This window comes from Peromyscus eremicus, chromosome 17, assembly GCF_949786415.1.
Source record: "Peromyscus eremicus chromosome 17, PerEre_H2_v1, whole genome shotgun sequence".
NCBI lineage: Eukaryota > Metazoa > Chordata > Mammalia > Rodentia > Cricetidae > Peromyscus > Peromyscus eremicus.
The window spans coordinates 33,817,839-33,844,491 of NC_081433.1; the positions used below are offsets into that span (position 1 = coordinate 33,817,839).

Consider the following 26,653-nt stretch of genomic DNA (forward strand, 5'->3'; position numbering starts at 1 on the left):
CCAGGTCGGTCTGCATAATTACGTATTTTTTCAGGGCTGACTATTTGGTACTGAATAACCAGTTGCTGTGCTCTTTTCTGGGGAAGACTGTTTCTCCCATTCTCAGCATTCCCCAGTTGCCTGTGGTTCTTTGTGTAGGGTTGAGGCTTTGTGGGCTTTGTGTTAGCATGTCTAAGTTATTGTCCTTGTTCGGCGCATGTTTAGACAATCGTGTTGGGGAAAATCTGTGGGTGTAGGCAGCTTCTGCAGCATCTTTTGTTGTGGTTGTCCCTGTATTTGGTTTTTGTGCTGCTTGGTTTTATGTCACCTTGATCCATGCTGGAGCTATTTGAGAAGAGGGAACTTCAACTGAGAAAATGCTCCCACCAGACTGGCTTGTGGGCAAGCCTGTGGTTCATTTTCTTGAGAGATGATTGATGTGGGTCACGCCACCCCTGAGTTGGTGGTCCTGGGTGCGGTAAGAAAGCAGGCTGAGCAAGCCATTAGAAGCAAACAAGTAAGCAGCACCCATCCGTAGCCACGGTGTCTGTGCCTGACCTGACTTCTCTGGATGACAGACTACAAGATTTAAGCAGAAATAAACCTTTTCCTCTCCAAGTTGCTTTTAGTCATGGTATTTTAACATAGCAATAGAAATCCTTACTAAGATAGCTTTGTAGAAATATTTTTCAGGTAGTATATTGGATTATATTCTTTCTTTTTTTAATTAAGAAAATTTTTTCATTCGTTTTACACGCCAAAGATCCCTCTCTTCCCTCCCCCCCCCAGCCTCTCCCTCCAAACCACCCCCCACTCCCACTCACAAGAAGGCAAGGCTTCAGAATCCATCTGGTGCATAAGTGGGCCTTGTGGAATGCACTATCTATGATGGGACACCTCTTGCAGCCTTGAGGTAGGGGGGAAGGGCTTGGACTTGTCTCTACTGAATGTGCCTCCCCATGGGAGGCTTTGCCTTCTTGATTATATTCTTTTTCCTCTCCCAGGTTCTCCAAAATGCTCCTACCAACCTAACTTCATGTTCTTTCTCTCTCTCTAAATAACAAAAACAACTGAAGAAGAAATACCACACAAAAACAAATTTTACAAAAAGCATACACAGAAAAATATGGAGTCTGTTTTGGGTTGGCTAACTCCTCCTGAGCGTGGAGCATGTCCTACAATGTGGTTGACATACTCAGCGTCATTCCATGGGAGAAAAATGATTTCCCCTCTCACAGCAGGTATCCATTGCAAATAGTTTCTTGGTTAAGGGGAGGACTTCGTACCTACTTCCCTTTCTCTGTGCTGGGATTGATGACTGGCTCAAGTTTGTGCAGATACTGTGCATGCTCTCCCTCTCCACAAAGCTGAGGGATCTATGCAGAAGAGCGGGCGGAAAGACTGTAAGAACCAGAGGTGGTGGGTGATTCCAAATAACAGTCTTCCAGACACGACAAGGCTGATGCACATATGAACTCACGGAGATTGTGACAGCATCTTTAATTAATATTCAAAAGACAAGTGCTTGCTATGCACAAGGTGTTGAAAGTCTGCTTATACCAGGTTGCCGGAAACATGTTGATGGACATCTCAACCTGACAATCATAAAATCTGTAGATACACTGAGAAAACTGCAAGTACTCCTGACCCAGAGTACTGCTATTTATTTTGAAATACCAATGGTACCCTCTGGTTACTTAACTAAGAATGTGAGGCTTCATCTCTATTGATCCTCTGTTTTAAAAATGAACTCTGCTGGAATCTCAAGATCCTACATTTTTTAACAGAAAAGTAGAAAAAGTAAATGGAGCTTTCAATTTTCTTATTTTACTCTTTAAGGATGAGTCTGAGGATTGAAGATATAGATCAATTTTGTGAAGTGCTTCTCGAGAATGCAAGAGACCTTGTATTCAATCTCAGGCATACTGAGAAATTCTGTAATCTCAGACCTCTGAAAGGTGACAGCTGCAGGAACAAAATCACAGTCATCTTTGGCTATACAGTGAATTCAAGGCCATCCTGTGCTATATAAGGTCTTATCTCAAAAAAAAAAGTATTTGATATCACTAACATACAATACTTTCCCCCTTATGCACAGAGATATTTTCCAAGACCCATAGTGATTGTCTCACACACATGTGCATACACACACACACACACACACACATACACACACACACACACACACACACACACACACATTGCTTTTCAAACACACACATACCACTGATAGAAGTGAATTTGTAAGTTAGGCACAGACCAAGATTAACAACAATAGCTAGTAATAAAGTGAAATTTATAACAATAAACTGAAATGAAAGTTTTATGAATGTAGCCCCTCTCTGTTGGAGAACCTTATTCCATATTCATATTTGTACTTAAAGGACAAATATTATGGCTTTTCTTTGTAATGTCTGAAACAATAGCAATACTACCCTTGTTCTTTGTGGCTGTTATTTCATAAAATAAGGTTGACTTGCTTACAAGCACTGAACTATTGCAACAGCTGGTATAACAATAGATGGCCTACTGCCTGAGAGCAGGTGGAGAATAGAGTGTGAGTGCACTATACAAGAGGGGAATTCAATTACAGGACACAAAAGCAATAATTTCCCCACACTGCTGAAGAAGACAAACAATTTCCATTTAAAGAGTTGTACATTTCCCAAGCCAGGCGGTGGTGGCACAGGCCTTTAATCCCAGCACTTGGGAGGCAGAGGCAAGTGGATCTCTGTGAATTCGAGGCCAGCCTGGTCTACAGAGCAAGATCCAGTTCAGGCTCCAAAGCTACACGGAGAAACCTTGTCTCAAAAAACCAAAAAAAAAAAAATATTATACATTTCCCAAATTTTCCAATGAGTAGCTTCTCTTTAAAAGTGTTACTAGTGTGTGTGTTGGGGGGTAGGGGTGTTTGGGTACTCACATGTCCTCTTTAAAAGTGTTACTAGTGTGTGTGTCGGGAGAGAGGGGTGTTTGGGTACTCACATGTCACAATATGAGTGTGCCACAGTGAGCATCAAGTGTGTTAATCAGACAACAATTTGTTGGAGTTGGTTCTTTCTTTCCACCCTGTGGAGTCAGATCAAACAGGTCGTCAGTCAGTCTTGAGGCAAACAGGTTACTTGCTGATGTATCTCGCTGACCCTCCATTGATTATTTTTAACCTACTGTTGGCCCTGTGTAACTAAAAACACGAATAATGAAAGCAAGGCTGAGGGAGGAAGCCCATGGAATCATTTTTCCAGTGGCCGCCATCTTGATCTGAACGGTGCACCAGCAGATAGCCTTGAGCTCTCTTGGTCTGCACTCTCATTGTTCCTTCAAACATCACTAAAGGGAGAATTTCTCTTTGTAGATGTAACCAACCGTCTTATTAAATAAGAAACACAGAGCCAATGCAAAGATGAAAGCCAAGAGATCAGAGCCTTACCTGCCTGCTACAGCTAGCCTCTTCAGCCAAGAGACCTCTCTGAAAGAGAGCTACTTCCTGTCTGTTTGTCTTTATATAGACTTTCTGTTCTGCCTTCTCATTGGTTGTAAAACCAACCACATGACTGCCTCGTCACTGTCTGTTGGCTGTATCCTTGAACACACAGAGATCTATCTACCTAGCTCTGCCTACCAAGTGCTGGGATTAAAAGCATGTACCACCAACGCCCAGCTTTTGCTATGGCTCTAATAGCTCTGACCCCCAGGCAACTTTATTTATTAACATACAATTAAAATCACATTTCAGTACAAATAAAATACCACCATATCTCTTGATCAATATGCCCATCTCTCCTGAAACAAAATGATGCCACCACCCAATTTCATCTACTATGTATATGCTGTTTGCTTTAAGAAGAACATTGTTTCTTCATCTCCAATCTGTCAGTCATGTAAATTCCCTGCTCTAAGAGCCCAGAGATTAACTGTCCTCTCCCTGTTTGTGCACTACAACCTCCCCCAAATTCAAATGTTTAATCAAACTGACGCCTTCAACTAATTCTTATTGAAGATTAATCTGGCCCAGGTGCTGCACATGGTGATGCATGCCTGGAATCCTAGTGCTCAGGGGACAGAGATAGGAACACCTGACTTCAGCACCATCCTGAGCTACCTAGGGAGCTCTAGGTCAGTCTCCACTACATAGTAAGACCCTGTCTCATTGAAGAAAATAATAATTATTTTAAAATAAAGAAAAATACTAATAATGTAGACCAGTGACTACAAGGAGGCTTCAGCATTAGTCAATCTAGATAGCTACACTGTTCTTCCACTCCGTGGAAAACAGCTTTCCTAATAGTAATAGATAATATACACAATAGCTACCCTGTGATGATGGTTAATAAATATTGGGAAGTATTGTTCATCTGGGATATATTACCAAGAGATTATAATCCTACTAAAGAGAAAATACATTCCCAGGTGTTCTTGCTGCTTTGATACACTAAAGTGCCAACACTACAGCTCAGAGAACTCAGCAGTTGCCACACGCCTTTCTTTAATTCCCAGAACTTGGGAGGCAGAGGCAAGAAGATTTCCATGAGTTCGAGGCCAGCCTGGTCTACACAGCAAGTTCCAGTCAGCCAGAAAATGAGACCTGTCTCAAAAACAAAGAAGGAGGAGCAGGAGTTAGAGGAAGGAGGAGGAGGAGGGCAAGAAAGGAGGAGGAGGGAGAGGGGAAAAAAAGGACTGCCATTCAGCATAACTCAGTGGGCTATAAACCTTAGTATCATGCTACAGTGATAAGCCATCAGGGTGACAAAGTCTTGGGCTTCCAGGGAAAGAATGCAAACCTGACTTCCAACACAGAGCCAAGATATTGTCCATAAAATGAAAGAGAGAAGAGCTAAAGATGATTAGAGCCCAATTTGTAGGAGACAAATACATCATTATTAAATAGATCCTGCATCTATCATCAGCTCCTTTCCAAGGTTACTCTCAGTCTTTTCTTTTTTTTTTTTTTTTTTTTTTTTTTTTTTTTTTTTTTTTTTTTTGGTTTTTCGAGACAGGGTTTCTCTGTGTAGCTTTGCGCCTTTCCTGGAACTCACTTGGTAGCCCAGGCTGGCCTCGAACTCACAGAGATCCGCCTGGCTCTGCCTCCCGAGTGCTGGGATTAAAGGCGTGCGCCACCACCGCCCGGCCTCAGTCTTTTCTTTACAGCAGGTAAAAAGAAGCAATTCAAGCTATTTATTCAGTTCTTCAGTTAATAATGTCAGTTTTCTGTATTTAATATGTAATGAATATTTTATTCTGCAACCACAATAGTAATAAGAGGCCCGGAGCCAGACCACCTGCATCCACATGCTGCCTCTACTAGTCTTTAGCTCTGTGAAAGTGGGTGGGTTATTCAGCCTCCCCACGCCTCACTTCCTCAGTCAGAAACCTAGAGAACAACAATAATTATCTCTTAGGTTGTTGTGAGGATAAAATGAGTTCACGTGTTTCAGCATTTAGAACATTTAGTTCCAAGCAAGGCATAGGCATCACAAGCATTTGCTCTATTATTACGATCATCGTCGCGTTTTCAACCCATTTCTTTTCTCAGAGGAATTGTCCTGCTAATGACAGCAGAAAACAATTTAAATGACAGTAATGGAGTTAATGACAATTCCTTGCTTGATGGGAGTCTTTGTCTCAGATGTCTGGGCCTCTATGGCTGTGCATGTATCAGATGTGCAGACACGTGTTTGGGGAGGAAATCTTGAGGGGAAGAAAAGCTAGGCATTCGTCACTAAACTCCACCTCATGTATTTTCTCTACAAATTAGTTTGTGAATCATATCATGTGAAGACCTTTAAGCTACATTAATTAATAGCCTTCAGTACCTACTGCAAAGCGGAAGACAATCTGATATGAGGTGGGGTGGAGATCCCAATAATGAAACGTGGTTCTATTCTTGCACAAGGACCAAATTTTTCTTGGCTTGGATAAGTTTCATTTTTACAACCCTTCCCACAGCACATGTAACGCACATACTGTTCTGTAGGGAAAGGCAGTCAGTACCATACCGTAAAGGTTGCCAGCAGGCTTTAAGGAGAGCCCAGCTTGATGCACTGAAGCTATGATATGGCCACCAGAGAGAGGGGGCAGAGTGTCTGTGGTATTCTAATGGAAGATCAATTTAAATGCATAATTAGACATTTCAGACATGATTAGGTGGCCTTCTTAAATGTCACGGAAAGGATAATGTAGGCCCCTTTAATTTTTTTTTTTTTTTTTTTTTTTTTTTTTGAGAACTAGAGGAAACTTTATTCTCGGTCTCCCCTGCAGAGTAACTTGCAAATCTAAAGCATGCTTCCCAAGAAATGAAGTGTAAGAAGGGGAGCAGAGAAACAGAACACACTCCAGAGTGCTATCTTGTTAGCTCTAAGACCAGGAGGGGAAGGCTCTAGGTTAAAGCAAGAGCGTGAGAGAAGTCGCTGCCAAAGGCCTCTAGCGGGCTTCTGCCCTCTGTGAATCAAAATTACTATTTCTGTATAAAACAATTTTCAAAAGAAATCTCTTTTGAAATCTCTCTTTTTTTTTTATTTTATTTTTTTTTTTTGAGACAGGGTTTCTTGTGTAGTTTTGGTGCCTGTCCTGGAGCTTGCTCTGTAGACCAGGCTGGCCTCGAACTCACAGAGATCCGCCTGACTCTGCCTCCCAAGTGCTGGGATTAATGGCATGCGCCTTTATCCTTAAATTTCTTTTTTCAAAAGGTATGGTGAATCTCTCCCTCTCACCTCCCCCCCCCCCCACACACACACACTCATACACAGACACACACACTAAAATTAGTCTGTGAAACACACAGTTTAGGGTAAGGACCCAAGAGAAAGAAGACCCAGTAGAGAAATTCCCAAAAATGTCCCTTTAAGGACTGAGCCACTGTGTATAGATGTATAGGTCTATACTGCTTAAAAGCTTCAAGCTCAGACACAGGAAGGAAGAAATATTTGCCCTAAGTCAGAGCAGGTGGAGAAAGACATTTTTGCGGAAACTGTTTGAAAAAAGGGAGAATAAATTTTATGAAGTGACCTGGGATAGGTTAAAATTTAAGGGGGAAAAGGTCCAGAAAGCTAGGTGTGGTGGCTTACCTCTGCGAGCACAGCATTAAGCTGATTACTATAAATTCAAGACCAGCCTGTGCTAAATAGTGAGTCCTAGACCAGTTAAGGCTACACAATGAGATCCTTACCTAAAAGGGTAAGGGGCGCAAGTGGGCTCAGTGGTTAAGAGCGCATACTGCAGCCTGGTGGTGGTGGCGCATGCCTTTAATCCCAGCACATAGGAGACAGAGGCTGGTGGATCTCTGAGTTCCAGGCCAGCCAGGTCTACAAAGCGAGAACCAGGACAGCCAGAGCTGTACAGAGAAACCCTGTCTTGAAAAAAACAAACAACAACAACAACTAAAAGAGCATATACTGCTTTTGTGGGGGCCTGGGGTTCAGTTCCCAGCACTAACATGGCGACTCACAACCATCTTTAACTCCAGTTCCAGGGTATTTGACACCCTCTGCTGACCTCCGTCACCAGACACACACATACAATTAAATAAATAATCATAAAAATAAAATGAATTAATAAAAAGACTTTATGTTAAAAAAAAAAAAACTAAGGGAGGAGGAGGAAAAAAAAAAGAAGTAAGAAAAATAGCTCCTGGAAATTTTGAAGAGAAGCCAGGTGGTAAAAACTCACAAATACTGGCTGGAGAGATGGCTCAGCAGTTAAGAACACTAGCTGCTCCTCTAGCAGACCCAGGTGCCATGCCGAGCACCCACAAAATCGTTCACAACTGTCTGTAACTCCAGTTCCAGAGGATCTAACATTCTCTTCTGGCTCCTTGGGCACCAAGTATGCACATACAAGCAAAACACATTTTTTTAATTCACTGACAGGAATCTGGGGTTGGAGTATGATGGCAATGAGGTTAGGAAAGTCAGAAATACAGCTTCCAGGAAAAATCATTTCAATCCCATGGAAGAATTCATAGTTGAGTTGATGCTCTTGGCGAGGTCAATTTGGAAGGCTGAGGGAGACTTACAGCCAGAAACAGCATGATACCTCAGTCTTAAGAGTTATTTCTGCTACAAGCCAATATCCCAAACTTCAGTTCTCACAGACAATGATGTAACTTTAATAATTATATTCCTAGTGGAGACACCAACTTTATTTTGATGTTCTGGTCAGTCTCGAGATTTCTATCTTCACTATCAATTTATCCAACTTAGATTTCATCTTGTACTATTTTTGTGTTAAACTGAGCACTCCAAGAAGTAGACGTCAGACAAGAGTGACTGTGCAAAGATTTTAGTAGAGACAGATACTGACGAAAGCTGTGAAATGAAGATAATTGCATTAACAAGCAAGTATCTAAAACTGGGAGCTTAGCCGGGGTAGTCTGCCTTCTCTGTTCCATCTTCTCCCACTGAAAGCTTTCAACGTCGTATGACTGAACCTCAAACTGAAAAGAGATATTCATGGCATGCTTGAGTATGTCCCAGTCCCAGGAACCCCAGCATGGAGCTCTCTAAGGGAAATAAAGGAGCTGCTTGTGGCCACACTAAAGTGAAATGCAAAGGGTATGGGGAGGGGGGGACATGATATGGAAGGCTAGATGAGTGTCTTGCCAATTCTGCCAATGATTTCATAAGCCAAACTCAACCAACAGAGGACCCTGTGAGTCCCAGAATGGAGTCCATACTGTGATCCTTGCCACCAGGAAATGTTTTAGGAAATCATAACTCATGTGAAGACATTGTAATGGGCTTCAAAACACAGCAGTTGGATCCCTTGTCAACTGTGTTCCCTACAATAGTCTTTGAGATGTACTCTCTTGGCCCTTATACTTTATAGTCCTTTTCCTTCCATTCAAACTTGTTTTTACGCAGAGTTCCTTTACCTAGTAAAAGGTGAGTATGGGGATAATGAGTTAAAACAAGCTAATCAAAAAGACACAAAGAAATATAGTGCATAGATTAAACATAAAGTGCCCAAAACAAAAAGAAAATTCTGAATAGAAACCAAAGTAGTCAGGTATGGTGATGCACATCTGAATCCAATACCTGGAAGACATAGGCAGAGGTCACAACAAGTTCAAGGCCAACCTGGTCTACCTGGTAGTACCTTGTCTCAAAAAAAAAAAAAATGGCAAAGTAGTGAGTCAAATGCAGACAAAACAAGACAGCGACAAATTTCAAGGCTAGCTGAGATGGCTCCCTCAATAAAGCATTTGCCTTTCAAGCGTAATGGCCTGAGTTCAATCCTGAGAGCCCACAGAAAAACAGTTGGCATGATAACCTGCCCACTTACACCTGTCATTCCTGTGCCCAGGAGGTGGAAACGGGGATTCCTGTGGTGTACTGGCTACCTACACTAGTCTAACAACAAAGCCCGAAAGGTCAACAGATCTTAGGCCTCAAACTTCCCTCTTTATGTCCTCCATGATTGTGGTATAGGCCAGGATGTCTCTCCCACATTTCCTAACAAAGAGACCTGGTTGTGCCTTTTGATGGAAGTGTCCTGGGTACATAGACTTGGCTGCAGGGAGTCACCTTGCTCAACTCAACCCATGCAATGACACACAGAGGTCAGTTGTGGTACTTAAAAGACCAAGCCATCTCATTTCAGTTCTGGAAGACCTTAGTCCAGCAGTGGTTCTTAACCTGTGGGTTGCGACACTTCTTGGGGTTGAACAACTCTTTCACAGGGGTCACCTAAGACCACTGAAAAACACATATATTTGCAATATGATTCGTAGTCAAGGGAAAATTACAATTATGAAGTATCAACGAAAACAATTTTATGGTTGAGGATCATCACAACATGCAAAAGGGTGGCAGCATTAGGAAGGTTGAGAACCCACTAGAAAGGGACATGTTAGCTCCAGGGTGTCCCCTGTGTGTGGCCAAAGCAGCTTGTGAGACTTTCTCCTTCCACTTAATCTCTCTCAACAGTCCTGTTTTCCTCCTGGATTTCAAAGACTGTGGTTTTTGAGCCCCCTCATTAAAAAATAAATAAATAAATGAACTGTCTTCTACACTCCCTCTCAGTGTGCCTCACGGGAACTCCAACTATGATAAAAGACAGCCAAGGGTTTTGGTTTTTGGTTTGGGGTGGGTTTTTTTTTTTTTTTTTGAGAATTTTTACTAAAGAACAATTTACATACTAGAAATTGAACATATAAATTTCCAGCCCATTGCATTTTCATAGCCTGAACAATAGATGCAAGCCGTGCCAGATAAAAACAGCATTCCTAGCACCTCTGAGGGGACAGCACATTTAACAATTACTCTTTAAAATACCTCATAAAACTTTAACGAAGTCTAGCCGTTCTTCAGATCTATTGAGAAGAAAGACAAGCTCTTACATTGCCAGCTCTAGAGGCCCGAGCTCAAGGGAATAAAAGAATTTCAAATTTAAGACAGAGTGTACGCCGTGGCTCTCGGTGTTTGTATTTCTTTCAACTGGCTTTTGATGGTGTTCATTAATTTAAAAGAACTCATTATAAAAATAACCGGCGGAAACATAAGAGTAGCATGAATCCCTCTAGATCAGCCTGGAGGCTCTCCTGGTTTCTTCGGGAGGAAACCAGACTAGTGTTGGGATAACATCTCCAAGTGTCAGGCTGACGTTTCCCTGGGTGCTTTCTGAAGCTCTTCTGTGATGGTTTACTTCAAGGACATTGGCTTCCTGGAGTGACAGAAACAGAGAACCTAGGAGAACCAAATAAGACTCTCTTCTGTAAACAGGTCTGAAAAAGGAGAAACTACATCCAGGAAGACAGGGAGGGTTGGGACGGGAGAAGAGACAACTTGAAGGGAGGAACAGACTGAAGGGGCAAGAAGGGGAGCTGAGAAAAAAACAGATGGAACTCCTGCAAGGGTTTTCCCCCTACAAGAGGCCCCTCGCCACACGTGTGTATATCCCCAACACACACACACACACACACACACACACACACACACACACACACACACACACACGGTTACCCTGACACTATTCACACTCTTGTCTCTCCAGAGTACACTGTGCATTGACTTTCCATACTGATGGAGGACGGGGAAATCAGACCCATTGCAAAGAGATGTCCTGAAAGCATACGAGAGACTCTTTCATGAGAGGAACAGGACAAGGGAAGAGTGGCCAAAGAGGTAGTGAGATCTGAATGCAAGCAATATCTAAATGTACACATATGTAAAAATGTCATAATGAAACCTGCTGGTTTGTACACTAATCAAACACTTAATATATTTTTAAAGATGTGTTTATTTAACGTATAAGTGTTTTGCTTGCATATATATATATGTGGACCATCTGTGTTCTTGGTGCCCAGGGAGATCAGAAGAGATCACTGAATCCCCTGGAAGTGGAGTTATAGATGGTCGTAAGCCACCATGTGGCTGCTGGGAACTGAACCCTGGTCCTCTGCAAGAGTAGCAAATGCTCCACCCCTGAATTTAAAAAAAAAAAAAAAAAAAAAAAAAAAAGAGGATGTTCTTCACCAAAATGAAGTCTAACACAATGTGGTAGGGGAGGATTTCCCTTTAAACTAAGACTTGTGAACCCATCACATCTGTTAAAAATAGAATGCAGCAGCTTTGAATATTATAGTTACACTATTTGAAATGGAAGGAAAAGAATGAACGGGTAAAATAAAAAGCCACAACTAAAATGCATAAGGACATTCCAAAAATTTCCCTAATATATAAGAAGAATTAGAATTAGGCCTGATGTGGCCTCATGTGTACAGTCTCTACACTAGGAAGTTGGGAGAGAGGATTATCCACAAATTAAAGGCCAGCCTGGGTTACAGAGTATGATTCCGTCTCAAAATAAGAAAAACAATTTAAAAATTAGAACTGTGGGCTCAAAACAACAAGGTATCAAATGTCATGATCTAGGTCTGTTGGCTAGGGAGGGTTTCTGGGACTAGCAGCCTGAAGTCTGTGGGGGAAGCGGGAAGAGTCAAGGCAGATAGATCATCAAGGGACCCGGGATTCCTTTGTCTGCACTGTGAGATGCGGGCGGGTGGCAGTCTGGCTGGTGTGGATGTCAAAGTAGAATAGGGAAGGATGGATGATTGACAGTTCCTGAGTTGAGGAGATAATGTTCTCCACACAAGCGCAGGTGTTGGATACATGCCTTTGAGACTGACATTTCAACCTCACCTTACTGAGGAGACTGAGGGACAGGGAGATTAAGAAACTAGGTCAAGAGTGGTACAGTAAGTAGACAGAGAGCTGTGGGGTGGGGTGGGGACCCAAAAACAGCTTGACCACACAGCTGTTGTTATAATTCCCAGCCACCCCCCAGTTACATGACTGTCCATCAGTCAGACAGAATGCTTAGTCATCCTAGGGCCTTGCATCCTACATAATCCATGAGATACATGATCACATAATCTATGCACATGCATGGCACAGCTATGTAGAGGCCCATAGGTGCATGCTGGGGTGGGGGAGTTACCTATAAAAAGCAGATTCTACCTGTTCCCTCACCCTTTTTCCCACACCATTCGTTTCTAGTAGGCCTATGCACAATCCCTCTTTACCCTCCCCTTGATAAAAACTCTTATAGTGCGTTTTGTTGTACCTCGCGTTTTCTCTCGCATGGTAAATAGCACCGCAAATAAATAACAGCTGTCATGACAGGTTTAGAGGCCCAGACACAGCTTCTGGCAGGCAACACCTGGACCCAGGAAAAGCCATAAGCTGACCCCACCCACTGGAGCATGCATCTAAGAGGAAATACCTGACATTCTAAACACTCCCCATACCCCTAGACAAATGTCACCCAATCAGGGTCCTGAACCCTGGAAATCCCCCCACTCCAACCTCTGCTATGATAAAAAAAACCCTACCCTGCCTGGGCTCTGGGCTCTCTGCTCTCACCATGCATCAGACAGAGAGTCCAAGCCCTCAGCTTGAAAATAAAGGCTCTTTGCTTTTACCTACAGGATTTGGTCTCTGTGGTGGTCTTTCGGGGTTCCCCTCAATCTGGGCATAACAGAGCCACAACGGGAGCCTGGGATGCTTGTTTCGCAGCCTCTGCACTTCATTTTTGCACCTGGCTAACCAGAAGCAGATGTAGCATAGAGGTAATGAAATCTAAGTGTCAGGCCACTCATTTACTTGAGATCCTAACCCTATTTTATCATTTGTAATTTTTTGATTATTATTCATCTTTTAAATGACTTCATTTGCATAAGCTTCAGGCCTCATAAAACCTTGCTCCATACTGGAAGCCAATAAAAAACCTCTCTCTCTCTCTCTTTCTCTCTCTCACCCCATCCCTCCCTCCCTCCCTCTCTCCCTCCCTCTTTCCCACAGCTCCTTCCTGCACATCTTCCAAGTGTTAGGATTGCAGCTGTGTGCCCCCTGTACCTCCCTGGACAAAAGGATGTCTGTGAAATATGAAAAACTAACCCACAAGTTTTTTCCCCCTCTTTTTCTGACTTTTATTATCTTTCCTTTTTATGTATATTCTAAATGTTTTGATGCCATTTTTCATATTCCATCAATATCCTGTGCTATTCCTGACCCCTTTCTGAAGAATTGTTTGAAGTGGTCATTTGGAGGGCAGAGGAGAAGCAACTAAATGTATTGTCCCCCGTGAAGACTTTGTCTCCTCACAAAATCCCCACACTAAGTAGGTACTTCTCACTTTTCAGAGAGGCACTCTGAGTTGAAATGCTTTGTGATGAATCATACTCCAATTCTTTATACCAAACCTTATGATTTCATCTTGTCTTGATATAAATACAACATATATATAGTTTTTCAAGACAGGCTTTCTCTATGTAGCTCTGGCTATCCTACAACTCTGTAGACCAGGCTGGCCTTGAACTCACAGAGATCTGCCTGCCTCTGCCTCCTGAGTACTGGGATTAAAGTATGCGCCACGTGCCAGGCAGCACTTCTTGGAAGATGGAACAGACCATACTCTTTCCCTTGTCAAAGATCTGTGACCTCTGCTCCATTAATACAAAAGTTGAGTCATATCCTTGGGGCTGCCTAAGCCTGTGTGCAACATCTGCACAGGTGTACAGCTACAAGCCCAAGGCCACCAAGTCTGCCAGGCACCATCCTGCCTGCAGGACACACAACTGGGGAATCATTAAACACACTCACAGGCTTGTGTGCATTTGGTATAGCTACAAAAAAAGAGTACTCTAAATGTTCATAGTAAGGGAGTGACAACATAAATGAAAATGGCCAGTTGGTGCTGCTCATCTTTAATCCCGGCAGAGGCAGAGGCAGTGACGGGCAGCAGGAGTTAAAGGCCAGCCTGGTCTACAGAGCAAGTTCCAGGATAGCCAGGGGCACACAGAGAAACCCTGTCTCAAAAAAGAAAACAAAAAAAAAGAGCTTTTTAGTTTAATAGTAAATAAGAAAGAAATCTGCTGGTCATGTAAAGGAGTAGTGCCACCCCCATCCCCATTCATTGATTTACTATGTGTGGTGACAGAATGAAAATACAAATGTAAACACTCAGAAGAGACTGTTTTCTGGCATTTGAAGTCTGGTTCACATCTGCTCCCTGCCTTTCTGGGCCACAAAGATGAAACATATCACAGTAAAAGAGAAAGTAGAGCTGGGCGGTGGTGGCGCATGGCTTTAATCCCAGCACGTGGGAGGCAGAGGCAGGTGGATCTTTGTAAGTTTGAGGCCAGCCTGGTCTACAGAGTGAGTTCCAGGACTCTGTTACACAAAGAAACCCTGTCTGGAAAAACCAAAGAGAGAGAGAGAGAGAGGAGAGAGAGAGAGGAGAAGAGAGAGAGAGAGAGAGAGAGAGAGAGAGAGAGAGAGAGAGAGAGAGAAGAGAGAAAGAGGAGAGAGAGAGGAGGAGGAGAGAGAGAGAAGAGAGAGAGAGAGGAGAGAGAGAGAGAGAGAGAGAGAGAGAGAGAGAGAGAGGAGAGAGAGAGAGAGAGAGAGAGGGAGAGAGAGAGAGAGAAAGAGAGAGAGAGAGAAAATAGATTTAGTCGATGAAGGGGATGAATATGAACCGTAACACAAACCTAAGTTACTGACTTCATGTGGGCCTTGCATGCTGAGTAAATAGGGTTTGTTTGTTTTATTGTTGTTGAAACAAGTTCCATGAAGCCTCGGCTGGCCTCAAACTCGCTGTGTAATCAAAACTGATTTTGAATTCCTGATCCTCCTCCCTCTATCCATGTTGTGATTACAGTGATTACAGGTATGCACCACTATGCCCAGCTCAAGATTAAGATTCTCTCTCTTCTCTTGCTCGCTCTCTCGCTCTCTCTTTCTCATCTCTCGTCTCTCCCTCTCTCTCGTCTAGTTTCTATTTTAGAAAAAAACCCATGACATTTTCCCCCTGAAAACCTTTAATTAGGCAGCTATGTGGTGGTCAAGTCCTAATGGCTGGCTTGTCTTTTCTATGACATTATGATTGGTGACATTCTTCAATGTAACGTAGATTTCTATAAAAAAGGATGAACAGAAAAATGCCAAAGGTAAAGACCACAGAAATGGGGTGCATGCTGCAGACCTCTTCCAGCAGGTGATATGAGATCCACCCAAAGGATTTTCACCTGAACACATTTCCATCCTCCCAGACTCTGGCAGTCTGAGACAGAAAGGCTAGCATCCACCTTCCAGTGACTAAAAGACTTATGCTCTTAGCAAGTATCAGAAGTACAGCCAACACCCTCAGCTAAAACCCAAGCCATTTGGCATCTACCACCTCGATACGTTTATTGATCAGACCTTTAGCTGCAATAAACCACAGAAAATTCTAGGCTCTTAAGATCAAAGTCACATGAATGGTCTTGATGATCAAAACAAATCTAAACAACATTCTAAACTTGTAAGCCTTCCTGAGGATGAGGACTCTGGGCCTCGTGGGAAAAAAGTAGTTTTTCAGAGGAGGCTGAGTCCTAAGTCTCCATCACCCACTCTAGATGGAGGAGCTCACTCTTGAGGTGGCCGCTCAGGTAAAGCTATACATGGTAGATAAGAACCCAAGCTGCACAGTGCTGGAAAAGCAAATAAGCAGACTGAAAAAAAAAATGATGTGTATTTATCAAACTGGCCTACGACAGACAAACAGGTAAAAGAGGACTGTAACAGTGCTGTACGGTGTGTGGCCAGCACACACGAGGTAGCTCATGTAACCAACTGGGTTAAAGGCAGGGTAACAGCTTTCTGTTCTTGGTGTTGAATAGATTTTTAATCGACTCTTCATTGCAGAACTGGGTTGGTGGGAAGTCTTTAGGGAGGGAGGATTTTCTTTTTTTTTTCTTTTCAGATCATCTGATGCGTGAAGGCTTTGAACGCACTTACCATCTCAATGATTAGGCTGGTCCGTGCCCTTGTCTTTGAAGGCTCAGGGCATGTCCCTCAGATGTGGCAGATGATAAGAGGGTCTGTGTTTGTCCCTTCGTTTGGAAGACAAGGGGAGAAGATGGGTCTGAGAGCTTCGTGGAAAGAGTTTGATGGGAAGCTGTAGATGAGGGACTCATCTGTCACGTTGTAGAATGCTATATGTCCAGACTCATAGTCCAAGAACACACCGACCTTATGCACAGGCTCTCGGACGTGTTGACCTTTCAAAGGCGATGAAACCCAGAGACTGTAATCATCGCCAATTTTTAAGCCTATAAGTGAGAAGAGGTCCCCAGGGGGTTTGGGGAGATTCCCCTTTCTGATCACAGAGTCCTTGCAGATGCCCACTTCCCACTCAGTCTTGTTTCCCACTTCCACCTCCCAGTAGTGCCTCCCACAGGTGAAGATCTGCGCTCCCAACACAGTTGCAGACTGATCAAATCTTTCTGGGTTGTCAGGTAATTGCTGCCCTGGTTCCTCCATATCTCACACTTTTCAGATCATCCGACAAAACTAGGTAGGCATTGGCTGTGGCTGGATCTAGAGTTACATCTGCTGCAAGAAGAGAAAAGAGTGAATCATCTGACATCCTTGGAAACCTCCCATTTATATTCATTTTAAGATAAATTCTTAATAGCTAGTCCTGTTATTATGTATTTGTGTTTGAGACAGGACCTAACCAAGTAGCCCAGGCTGGACTTGAACTTGGCAGTTCAGTCCCACGTTAGCATTTTCATTGCTGGGATTTAGACATGACTACCAAGCTTAGCTAGGCCTATTCTTTAAATGTAACTTAGGTGTTAGCCAGGCAAACAATTGCAGCATTCATAAGACTAAAGCAAGAGTGTAGGAGTCCAAAGCCAGCCTGGACTATATAGTGGGTGGAAGGATAGCCTGGGCTACACAGCAATATCTGGTTTCAGAACCAAATTTGAGGCCAAACTGTTCTATGTAGTGAGTTCAAGACCAGCCTGCTTTATAGTGTAAGACCCTATTTCAAAATCAACAAAAAGGATTTTAAATGTAATTTCAGTGAGTTTGCTGAGATAGCCCTTTTTTTTAAAAAAGATTTATTTATTATGTATACAGTGCTCTATCTGCATGTATACCTGTAGACCAGAAGAGGATACCAGATCTCATTACAGGTAGTTGGGAGCCACCATGTGGTTGCTGGGAATTGAACTCAGGACTTCTGGAAGAACAAGCAGTGTTCTTAACCGCTGAGCCATCCCTCCAGCCCAGAGATAGCCTTCTTGAGAAAAGAAAAGGTACATCCTGGTGGTGGTGGTGGCTCATGCCTTTAATCCCAGCACCAGGAGGCAGAGACAATATCTCTGTGAGTTCAAGGCCAGCCTGGTCTGCACTCAAGTTCCAAGACAGCCAGGGCTACACAGAAAAACCCTGTCTCAAAAAAAGAAAAGAAAGAAAAGAAAAGATCCACCTCTAGCTACACTTGGTATCTTATGTCAGTAATCCCAATACTTAGGAATCTTAGGTATGAGGATTGCCATAAGTTAAGGCTAGCCTGGAATATGTAATGAGACCCTATCTCAAAATAAACAAAAAACAGAACAGAATCTTTGGGCTCATTTCTTACAGATAGTGAAGTTATCAGAAAGAATAGACCCATGTGCAGAGAGACTGCACACTCGTGATGGTGAGAGGAACCTAGAAGTATAAGAAAAGTGGTTTCCTAAACAAGATACAAGGATGCCCTTGCTGTTAGCCATGGCAGGATTTCTGCAGTTCTGAAAGGAGACAGACAGGTATTAACATTAGTTGCACTCCTTCTAAAATGTAAATCATTTCCGATGCATTGATGCATTTAACCATTGTGGCAATCATAATTTTTCATGTATATTAGTATAGTTTTATTAAATACATATGTGTATATATGTATGTATACATGTGTGTATACATACACGTATAGAAACTAGCCAGGTGTGGAGGCCGTATACTGTAATCTCTGCACTCAGGAGGTAGGAGCTAGAGGAGTCAGAGTGTAAGGTCTTCTTCAGTTACATAGTGAACTGGAGGCCAGCCTGGGCTCCCTGAGACCTTGTCTCAACTATTATAATAATAATAATTTAAATTTTTAAAAATCGGCATAGAGATAGAGCTCAAGGATAGAGTACTTGCCTCTCATCCACAGGGCCCTGGGGGCAATCCCCAATGCTGCAATAGTAGTTATAATAATAATAATAATTTAAAAGTTAACCCAGACCAGATGGCACAGGCCTGTAATCCCAATACTTGAAAGGCTGCAGCCGAAAGACTGCCTTTAATTTGAATGAGGCCAGCCTGGGCTACATAACAAGACTCTGTCAAGTAAATAAACAAACAAACAAACAAACAAATAAATAAAATAACAAGGGCTAGAGAGATGGCTCTGTGGTTAAAAGTACATGGTGTTCTTCCAGAGGACCTGAGTTATACCCCAACACTCCTGCGTGGTAGCTCACAACTCCCTGAAATACCATCTCCAGGGGATCTGACATCTCTGGCCTCCTTGGGTACCTGAATTCATGTGCACCCACACACAGGCATACACATATACACATAGTTAAGAGCAAATCTTTTTAAAAAAAAATTAGGAAAACAAATTGGAAGGAAGGGCTGGAGGTGTCGCACTGTTGGTAGAATGCCTGCCTAATGTGCACAAAGCCCTGGGTTCAATCCCCAGCAGCGCACAAAACCTGGTGTGGTCAAACAAACTTGTCGTCACAACACTTTGGAAGTGGAATCAGGAGGATCAGAAATTCAAGATTATCCTTGACTACATAGGGAGTTCTAGGTCAGCCTGGGCTCTTATTTAATAAATGCATAACAATTAAATAAAAACAAATTTAAAAATTGAAATTCTTAGAGACTAACTACTAAGATTACAAAAATCATTGCATATGATAACAGCAAAATTCTATTCATATTGTTCACCATACCATGCATGGTCAAATGCAGCTTTGTGGGAGTTAGCACAACAGTGACAACATCATAAAGCATCTATGAGCTCCTGGGAGCTTTATCTCCACTCACCCATGAGGAAATCACATGAGAGACCTCAAAATTTCACTGACTCCTGATGGGTAACTTACCCCCATTGAAGCAGGCAAACAAGCAGTCAAGTTTGGGGCCCCATTTGGTTTTGAGTTGTTTTCCATACACACCCTCTTGTAATAATGGACTTCATCTGTATGCACTGTGTGCACACACCCCTCTCCAATCAATGTACCTAGTAACCGCAGGATGCCCTGTACCCCAATATGCATCAGGCTCTACATGCCTCCACCTTTGAACAATGGCGGTAGTTTACCATTACGGATAGCAATCCAACTTAGACAATTTCTATTCAAATGTATTCCCAAAGTATCTGGGTATGACTAATAGAAGGACCTGCCTCAAACAGAGTCAAAGACTAACACTCAAGGTTGTCTTGTGACCTCTATCTATACCCACTGAATGGCACATACACCTGAACACACACACACACACACACACACACACACACACACACACACACACACACAACAATCACTCTCACTGCCTGCCTGCACAAAAAAGATTAAAACAAAAGAATTTAACCTAGCTTCTATCCTAACACAGAGAGAGAGCTCACAAAGCAGGATCCTCCTCCGCATGAGGATTATTGTATGTGGTGTGTGTGGTGTGTGCACGTCACAGAACAAGGCGACAAAAGCAGGAACAGAACCCTTTGACATCAAGCAGAGCCTGACAACCTCAAGCAAGGCTCCCTGCCTCTTGGCTCAATGTAGGCAGTGTTTGTAACTCGGTGCTTAGCGCTGGCTCAGGATCCTGTCCCTGGGAGCCTTATGTCCGAATATATTTGATGCCAGGAGCTCAGTGGTGCCCACAACATGTGCTGAACTTAACTACGGAAATCTCTGGACATGTGACAAGGAGGCGGACTTACTGCTGAATTTTCTCAGCATATCCCTCATCCCAGTGGTGCGGCACAGGCTCAGTTCCGTGATGGTGGTCTCTGGACACTGAAGCAACAGCAGCTCACACCTTCCAAGAGAAAAGGGAGCCTCAGTCTCTCCTTGGCACGTACTACATGACCTAGTCCAACCTAGTGGTCCTTATCATCTCTCCCCAACAACATCCACATCCTCATCCCCACATCATCCCTATTTCATCGGCACCAGATCTCCATATGGTACCCACTAGAGACGTGATGGAAACCTACCGATCCATGGCTCCTCTGACTTCCTAAGGATATAAAGAGAAGAAGGTTACTATCTGTTCATGTCAATCACTATCGAACATTGAATCCATGCTCATTTCACAGAATCTACTTTCATGGTCCTGTGTAACAGACGGTGTAACAGACAGGGTAGGAGAGTCAAGGCCTGGCTTCTTCTAGGGATGGTTTTGTTTTTTTTGTTTTTTTGTTTTTTTTGGTTTTTCAAGACAGGGTTTCTCTGTGTAGCTTTGTGCCTTTCCTGGCGCTCACTTGGTAGCCCAGGCTGGCCTCAAACTCACAGAGATCCGCCTGGCTCTGCCTCCCGAGTGCTGGGATTTAGGGATGGTTTTTAATGAACACGAGATGTTTCTCATACCGAGCAGAGAATAGTTTGTTCTTTTTTTTTTCTCATCCATGCTTTTAATTAAACAAAAATAGCACCTTATCATATAGAGCAAAGGTCCTTTGCCAATGCACGAATACGGAGGTGAGAGGAGAGCTAAGGGAAGTCTGTGCTTCGATCACATGAATCCCAGCCATGGGCAGAATTCAGGTGGTTAGCCTTGACAGCAATCACCTTACCCACTAAGCAATCTCTTGTTGCCTCTTAAAAAGTCTTTTTTTTAAATGTGTTTTAACTTCATTAGCATATTTGTTATGCATAATAATGGTTACATCCTGACATTTTCATGCTAGTACATAATATATTTTGATGTATTCACATATGCAAATAAGGCGTTCTGATCTTGTCCTCTTATTCATCCCCTTCCTCTTCCCAACATGCCCACAATTCTACTCACATGACTTGTTTGTTTGTTTGTTTGATAACCCGATGAGTTTAATTAGGGTTCTTTATGGGGGCATGGGTAAGAGATTATTTACAGAACATGGGCAGCTTGCTAGTGGCTACATCATTGAAAAAAAATGTCTCAGCCAGGCAGTGGTGGTGGCGCACGCCTTTAATCCCAGCTCTCAAGAGGCAGAGGCAGGTGGATCTCTGTGAGTTCAAGGCCAACCTGAGCTATAGAGTGAGTTCCAGGAAAGGTGCAAAGCTACACAGAGAAACCCTGACTCGAAAGAAAAAAAAAAAGGAAAGAAAAGAAAAGAAAAAAATGTTTCTTCCACCTCCAGCAACCATTAACTTCCTGCCAATGTATGCTCAGAGAAAAGTGGGACTCCTAAGTCCCACTTCCCTTGTTCAGACTGAAGCCAAATATTAACCTCATGTCCCAGAACCAGAGATGAGCAAAGAAAAATGATTCAGGGAAAGCTGAGACCAAGGCCATGCTTTCCTTTTTTTTTTTTTTTTTTTTTTTTTTTCATGTCATTTAGTCATTCCGAAGACACAAAACTAGATGGCACTCTGTAGAATCTGATCGTGAATGAACTTGAAGCTGAAGTGGGTCCCATGTCTTATGACCGAGATGACGCTAATGAGTGCAGTAGCCTAGGGAAGGCAGTAGGCGAAGACAGAACTGTGGACTTGGCCCCAGGACCACATGGGTTCTGCCACCTGTTCACTCTAGTACAAGCATCTCTCCTTAACTGCCATGCGTCTGATGAGGAAATATTTGCTACTCCAGGTCCGTTTTGTAGATGACAATCACCTGTAGGCTACATGACACCAGTGTTCACCTTCACCAGATCTTTGAGAGGAGTGAATTGGCCACACCCAGCAACTTACAAATAAATAACGAATTACTGGACAAAGCTGAGTTTGGACAGGTAGCTCCAGAAGAAACTATAGTTATCTCTGGGCAAGTTTTTTTTTTCCTTATTGTTTGGTTTTTCCTCCTTGTCAAGAATTTTTCCTACACAGAAAATCAGTTCCCTTAGGAAAACTATGTTTAAGGCAGACTTAATTTTTCGGATGAATACAGAAAAATGTATTTCCGATGGCTGGAAATACAACGGGCCACCATGCATTTTCTTTTCCCCATTAATGTTCCCTAGTGTCCTCATGAAGTTTGCCTCACCTCAAAAGACTCCAAAGTCAAGTTCTGACAGGTGAACTCCATCCGCCCAATCATTTTGCTGAGGCGTTTGACTTGCTTGGTCAGGTGGATCTCGTTTTCCCTCAGCTTCTTGAAGTTCGCTTTTTCCTCCTTCTCCAGGAGCTGAAGCTGGAGCTGCTCCTCTTCCTTCAGGAACTGGTGCATCTTCATGTATTCAGACACCACGACCTGCTTGCACGTCTTTGTCTCCTCCTGCTATCACACATGCGCAGAAATGCTCGAGCATACCCATGTGCTTGGATATGCATGCATGCATGCATGCATGCGCGCGTGTATACACACACACACACACACACAATGTTAGCAACAGAAACACTCCTATAATGTATACCTTACATTGACAAGATGGATGAAGAGTGAAGTTTTGAAAGGTATGTATGTCCACAACAGTCAACACTATCAGATTTTCTAAGCTAAGAACTGTCTTTTCTACTGCAAGAACAACAGCAACAAAAAATCAAAAAGTATGACACATAGTAATCAACACTGACTGAAAATACAAGGAAAACAATTTTGTCTTTTGTTTTTTTTGAGACAAGGTCTCACTATGTAGCTCGGGCTGTCCTGGAACTCACTATGCAGACCAGGCTAGCCTCGAATTCACAGAGACCTACTTCCTTCTGCCGAGTGTTGGGATTAAAGGCGTGTGCCACTATACCAGGAGAAAATAAAATAAAATATAAAAGAGGAAAAATTTTGAAAGTAAAATTAAAATTAAAAGGAGAAAAATTATGAAAATGAAATTTAAAAGGAGAAAAAATATGAAAGATGTATGTGTACGTTATTTGACAAATATTGATTTTAAAAACAAACTTGGCATCAGATAACATACTAGAAATACATCACAAAGAGTTGCACTTAAATTCTAGATCTAAGCCGGCATGTGGCACATGACTGTAAAACCAACATTCAGGAAGCAGAGGCCTCTAGAGGTCGGAGGACGAATGCAAAATTTGCGGTCACCCGGTTCATCTACATCGTGAGTTCCTGAGCAGCCTGGATCATTCAGCAAAACTACGTCTCACAAAACAAAAAACTCAAAGTCTATCGTGCATGGTGATATACCACACCTGAATTTCCAGCACTTGGAGGGGCTAAGACAGGGGAAAAAAAAAAAAAAACAAATAAATAAAACAGGAGTTCGAGGCTAGCCTGGGCTACTTAGGGAGAGCCTAAACAAAACAACCTTCCTCTGAGTCTACTGGGAAATTCAAATATTCACTTCAACTGCACGAGGATATAGGGGTGTGTGTGTGTGTGTGTGTGTGTGTGTGTGTGTGTGTGTGTGCCACAGTGCATGTGTACAGACCATAGATAGCCTCAGGTGTAATCGGTCTTTACAGTCAACCTTGTTTGAGACAGGGTCTCCTTGTTCACTGCTGTGTACACCAGGCTCTCCTGTCTATGAGCTTCTGGGGATTGTCATGTCTCTGTCTCCCACAAGGGGTTACAAATACTTGTCCTTCTGACTTCTTTGTGGGTTCTGAATGTCCAAACTCAGGTCATCAGCCTTGCATGGCAAGTGTTTTTGTTTTGTTTTGTTTTGTTTTTAACCCACTGAGCCATATTACATCCTAACATCTACACTGTGCCATATTAAACATTTAATTCTTTCTTTTAACTGCTAGGCAATTCAAGTCCAAATCTGTGACTAACTTTAGGCATTCATTCCAGTATGCTTCAATCTACTATTCTGCCATTATTGTCCCTTCTGCTTTATTTCTTTTAATTTGCATGCAATTTTTCCCTAAGCATTTGAGAGACTTGTTTTTAAAATGGCTTCCACCCTGTCTTGCAAATCTGTTGCTTGGATTTTGAATACTATTCATCAGAGTCATCATAGAGGCTAGCCAAGGAAGATACAACAAGGAGAAGTAAATGTACCTGTGGTGAGAAAAGTTGAACAGAACTGTAATGTTCCTAGGTGAACACAGAGAGGCAGGCAGCCCAAAAGCTGGACGCAAAATGGTCCTTTCTCCCTGATATTGCACGAGGTAGCTCACACCCAAGACCAAACATAGACAGACACTGACCTTACACAGCATCACTCGCTCCTTCTCATGGTTCAGTATAGCCTGGGCTTCCTTCTTTTTTTTTCGTAAAAGACTGAGGATATCCTGGAGTTTTTCCTGCAATAAAAAGTAAACCCCTTGGCAAACAGTAGGGTACCCAGTGGTAAAAAGATCCAGAACACTAGTCACTGGAAGATGACAGAGACTCTCAAAGAAAGGGTGGAAGTGGGATCCAAGTTAGTTTGTAGTGTGCTACCTGAAGATTTATGCCCATACCTGTCACTGACAGAAGCCACTATGAATTAAGGGATGGGTGCAGTTATGTGCTTGGAGGTTTGACACTGAACAACCCAACTTACTTTGTGTTGCTCCTCGGCCTCGCTTGAGAAATATGCCCTGTTTATCCCATGACTTTGAGTTGAGAAATTAATTACACTCTGCTCATCATCAGAGAACACCCTACTGGCTCCTGGCGTTCTTCCACAGCTGCTCTGTTCATCCTCGCTCTGCAGGACCTGGGATCTCAGCTGCCTGCCAATGCTAGCCAGTCTCCCCAGTCGCTCATTAGCTTGGAAATGAGGCGCTCCCAAAGTCCTCCAGCACTCAGGACAAGACAAAGGTGTGTTATGCTCCTCCCAGCTCTTGAGGAGACACATCAGACAGAAGCTGTGCCCACACTCGGTGGTCACCGGACTGTTGAAATAGTCCAGGCAGATGAAACAGGTGAGCTCTTCTCGAAGGCTCTCCATCAAATCTGAGGTGGATGTTTTCTCTTGGATGGACATCAGATCAAGGCTATGCTTCTAGTCCGGGATTACGGAAGTCCTCTTCAGTCACAACGGGGTGATCAGGTGCTGTGTTGTTGTTACAAGAAACTCTTGCTCTCCTCTGTGCCTGATTACACCAAATGGTATGTATTCTCCAGCACAAAGCCAATTGTGACTTAATGTGGAACTCCTGGGCACTGACTCATCGCCAACCCCAAACTTTTATTGAATCTATTCTATGTATGCCACATGCTAGATGCTGGGGATCCAATATAGTTGGGATTTTTTTTTTGTTAGTTCCTGTACATAAACAACATCATGAAACCATTTAAACACATAGGTTTGGGGCTCAGAGGGTTAATTACTTAATGCAAATCAGCACAAAGATTGTGGCAGCCTCTGCTACATGAATAGGAAGTGTGGTCTAAATCTTTCAGGAGACTGCACTCAAGAAAACTAGTTAGGGAAGAAGACAACAACAACATATATCCTTTTTCTCTGCCTAACAAATGCTTAAGCTTCCAGCACAGTGATTATGTACTCTGCATTTGTTTGATTGCATTCGTCCTAACAAAGAACTATACCACTGAACTATTCCTTGACCTCAGATGTACAATGAATTAACAGTTATGCTTATCACTCAGCCCTGAAAGACCATGATGCTCACCCCTCTGCCATGAAAAGTAGTTCAAGTGATATTCTTGAACATTACCTCAAAAAACCATTGCACCATGGGATGGATAGAAAAAAAATTGTATCTTGGTATAAATATAATTTTGTTTGCTTGTTTTCATCTTCCAGCAATGTTCAAACTAGTCATAAACTGCCTTATTCTCTTTCATTTCTTACTTGGCAGAAACCCAGTGAGTAGACACTTTTCTTTCAATCTATGAAAAAGTTAATGTATAGCAACTGATGTACAGTGACTGCTATGATTAGTGCCAAGTGCTGTACATTCACAGTGTCATGTGATCATGAATCCTTCTTGTCATGCCTCCTTTTCACATGCTATTTGCTAGAAAGTGTTTCTTAAGTTCCACTAGGTTCACCAAACCATATTTATATTCTTGACCTGGTGCTATCCAGCTTGGCAACCTTCTGTATGGCTATATTATCAAAGTGATCCCATTAACCTTGTGTGCTGACTTTTAAGAATTGATCCTTCTTTCCCACTCACCTCCAATAGGATATTAGGTGTTGTCTTATCTTCAACATGACTATCCAGAACTCACCTTTCTGAAGTCATTGATCCATCACTTCTTGGCCTGGTGGTGGAGATCCAGGGCGAAGACATTGATTCCAATGTTTTAACATATGCCATTTATACACTATTTCTAAAAATTAGGATTTAAACAAACCATAG

General features: G+C 42.7%; 1 protein-coding gene across 1 annotated transcript; it reads right to left on the minus strand.

Annotated features, from left to right (window-relative positions):
* Nucleotides 1–15,971: 15,971 nt before the first annotated feature.
* LOC131894118 (probable E3 ubiquitin-protein ligase TRIML1) lies at nucleotides 15,972–25,441 on the minus strand. The gene is given in 7 exon segments (XM_059244292.1): nucleotides 15,972–16,763; nucleotides 16,765–16,850; nucleotides 20,224–20,321; nucleotides 20,500–20,522; nucleotides 22,473–22,703; nucleotides 24,545–24,640; nucleotides 24,883–25,441. Coding segments are annotated over 7 exon segments (1,413 nt in total). The 5' UTR covers nucleotides 25,309–25,441; the 3' UTR covers nucleotides 15,972–16,310.
* Between the last annotated feature and the right edge of the window lie 1,212 nt (nucleotides 25,442–26,653).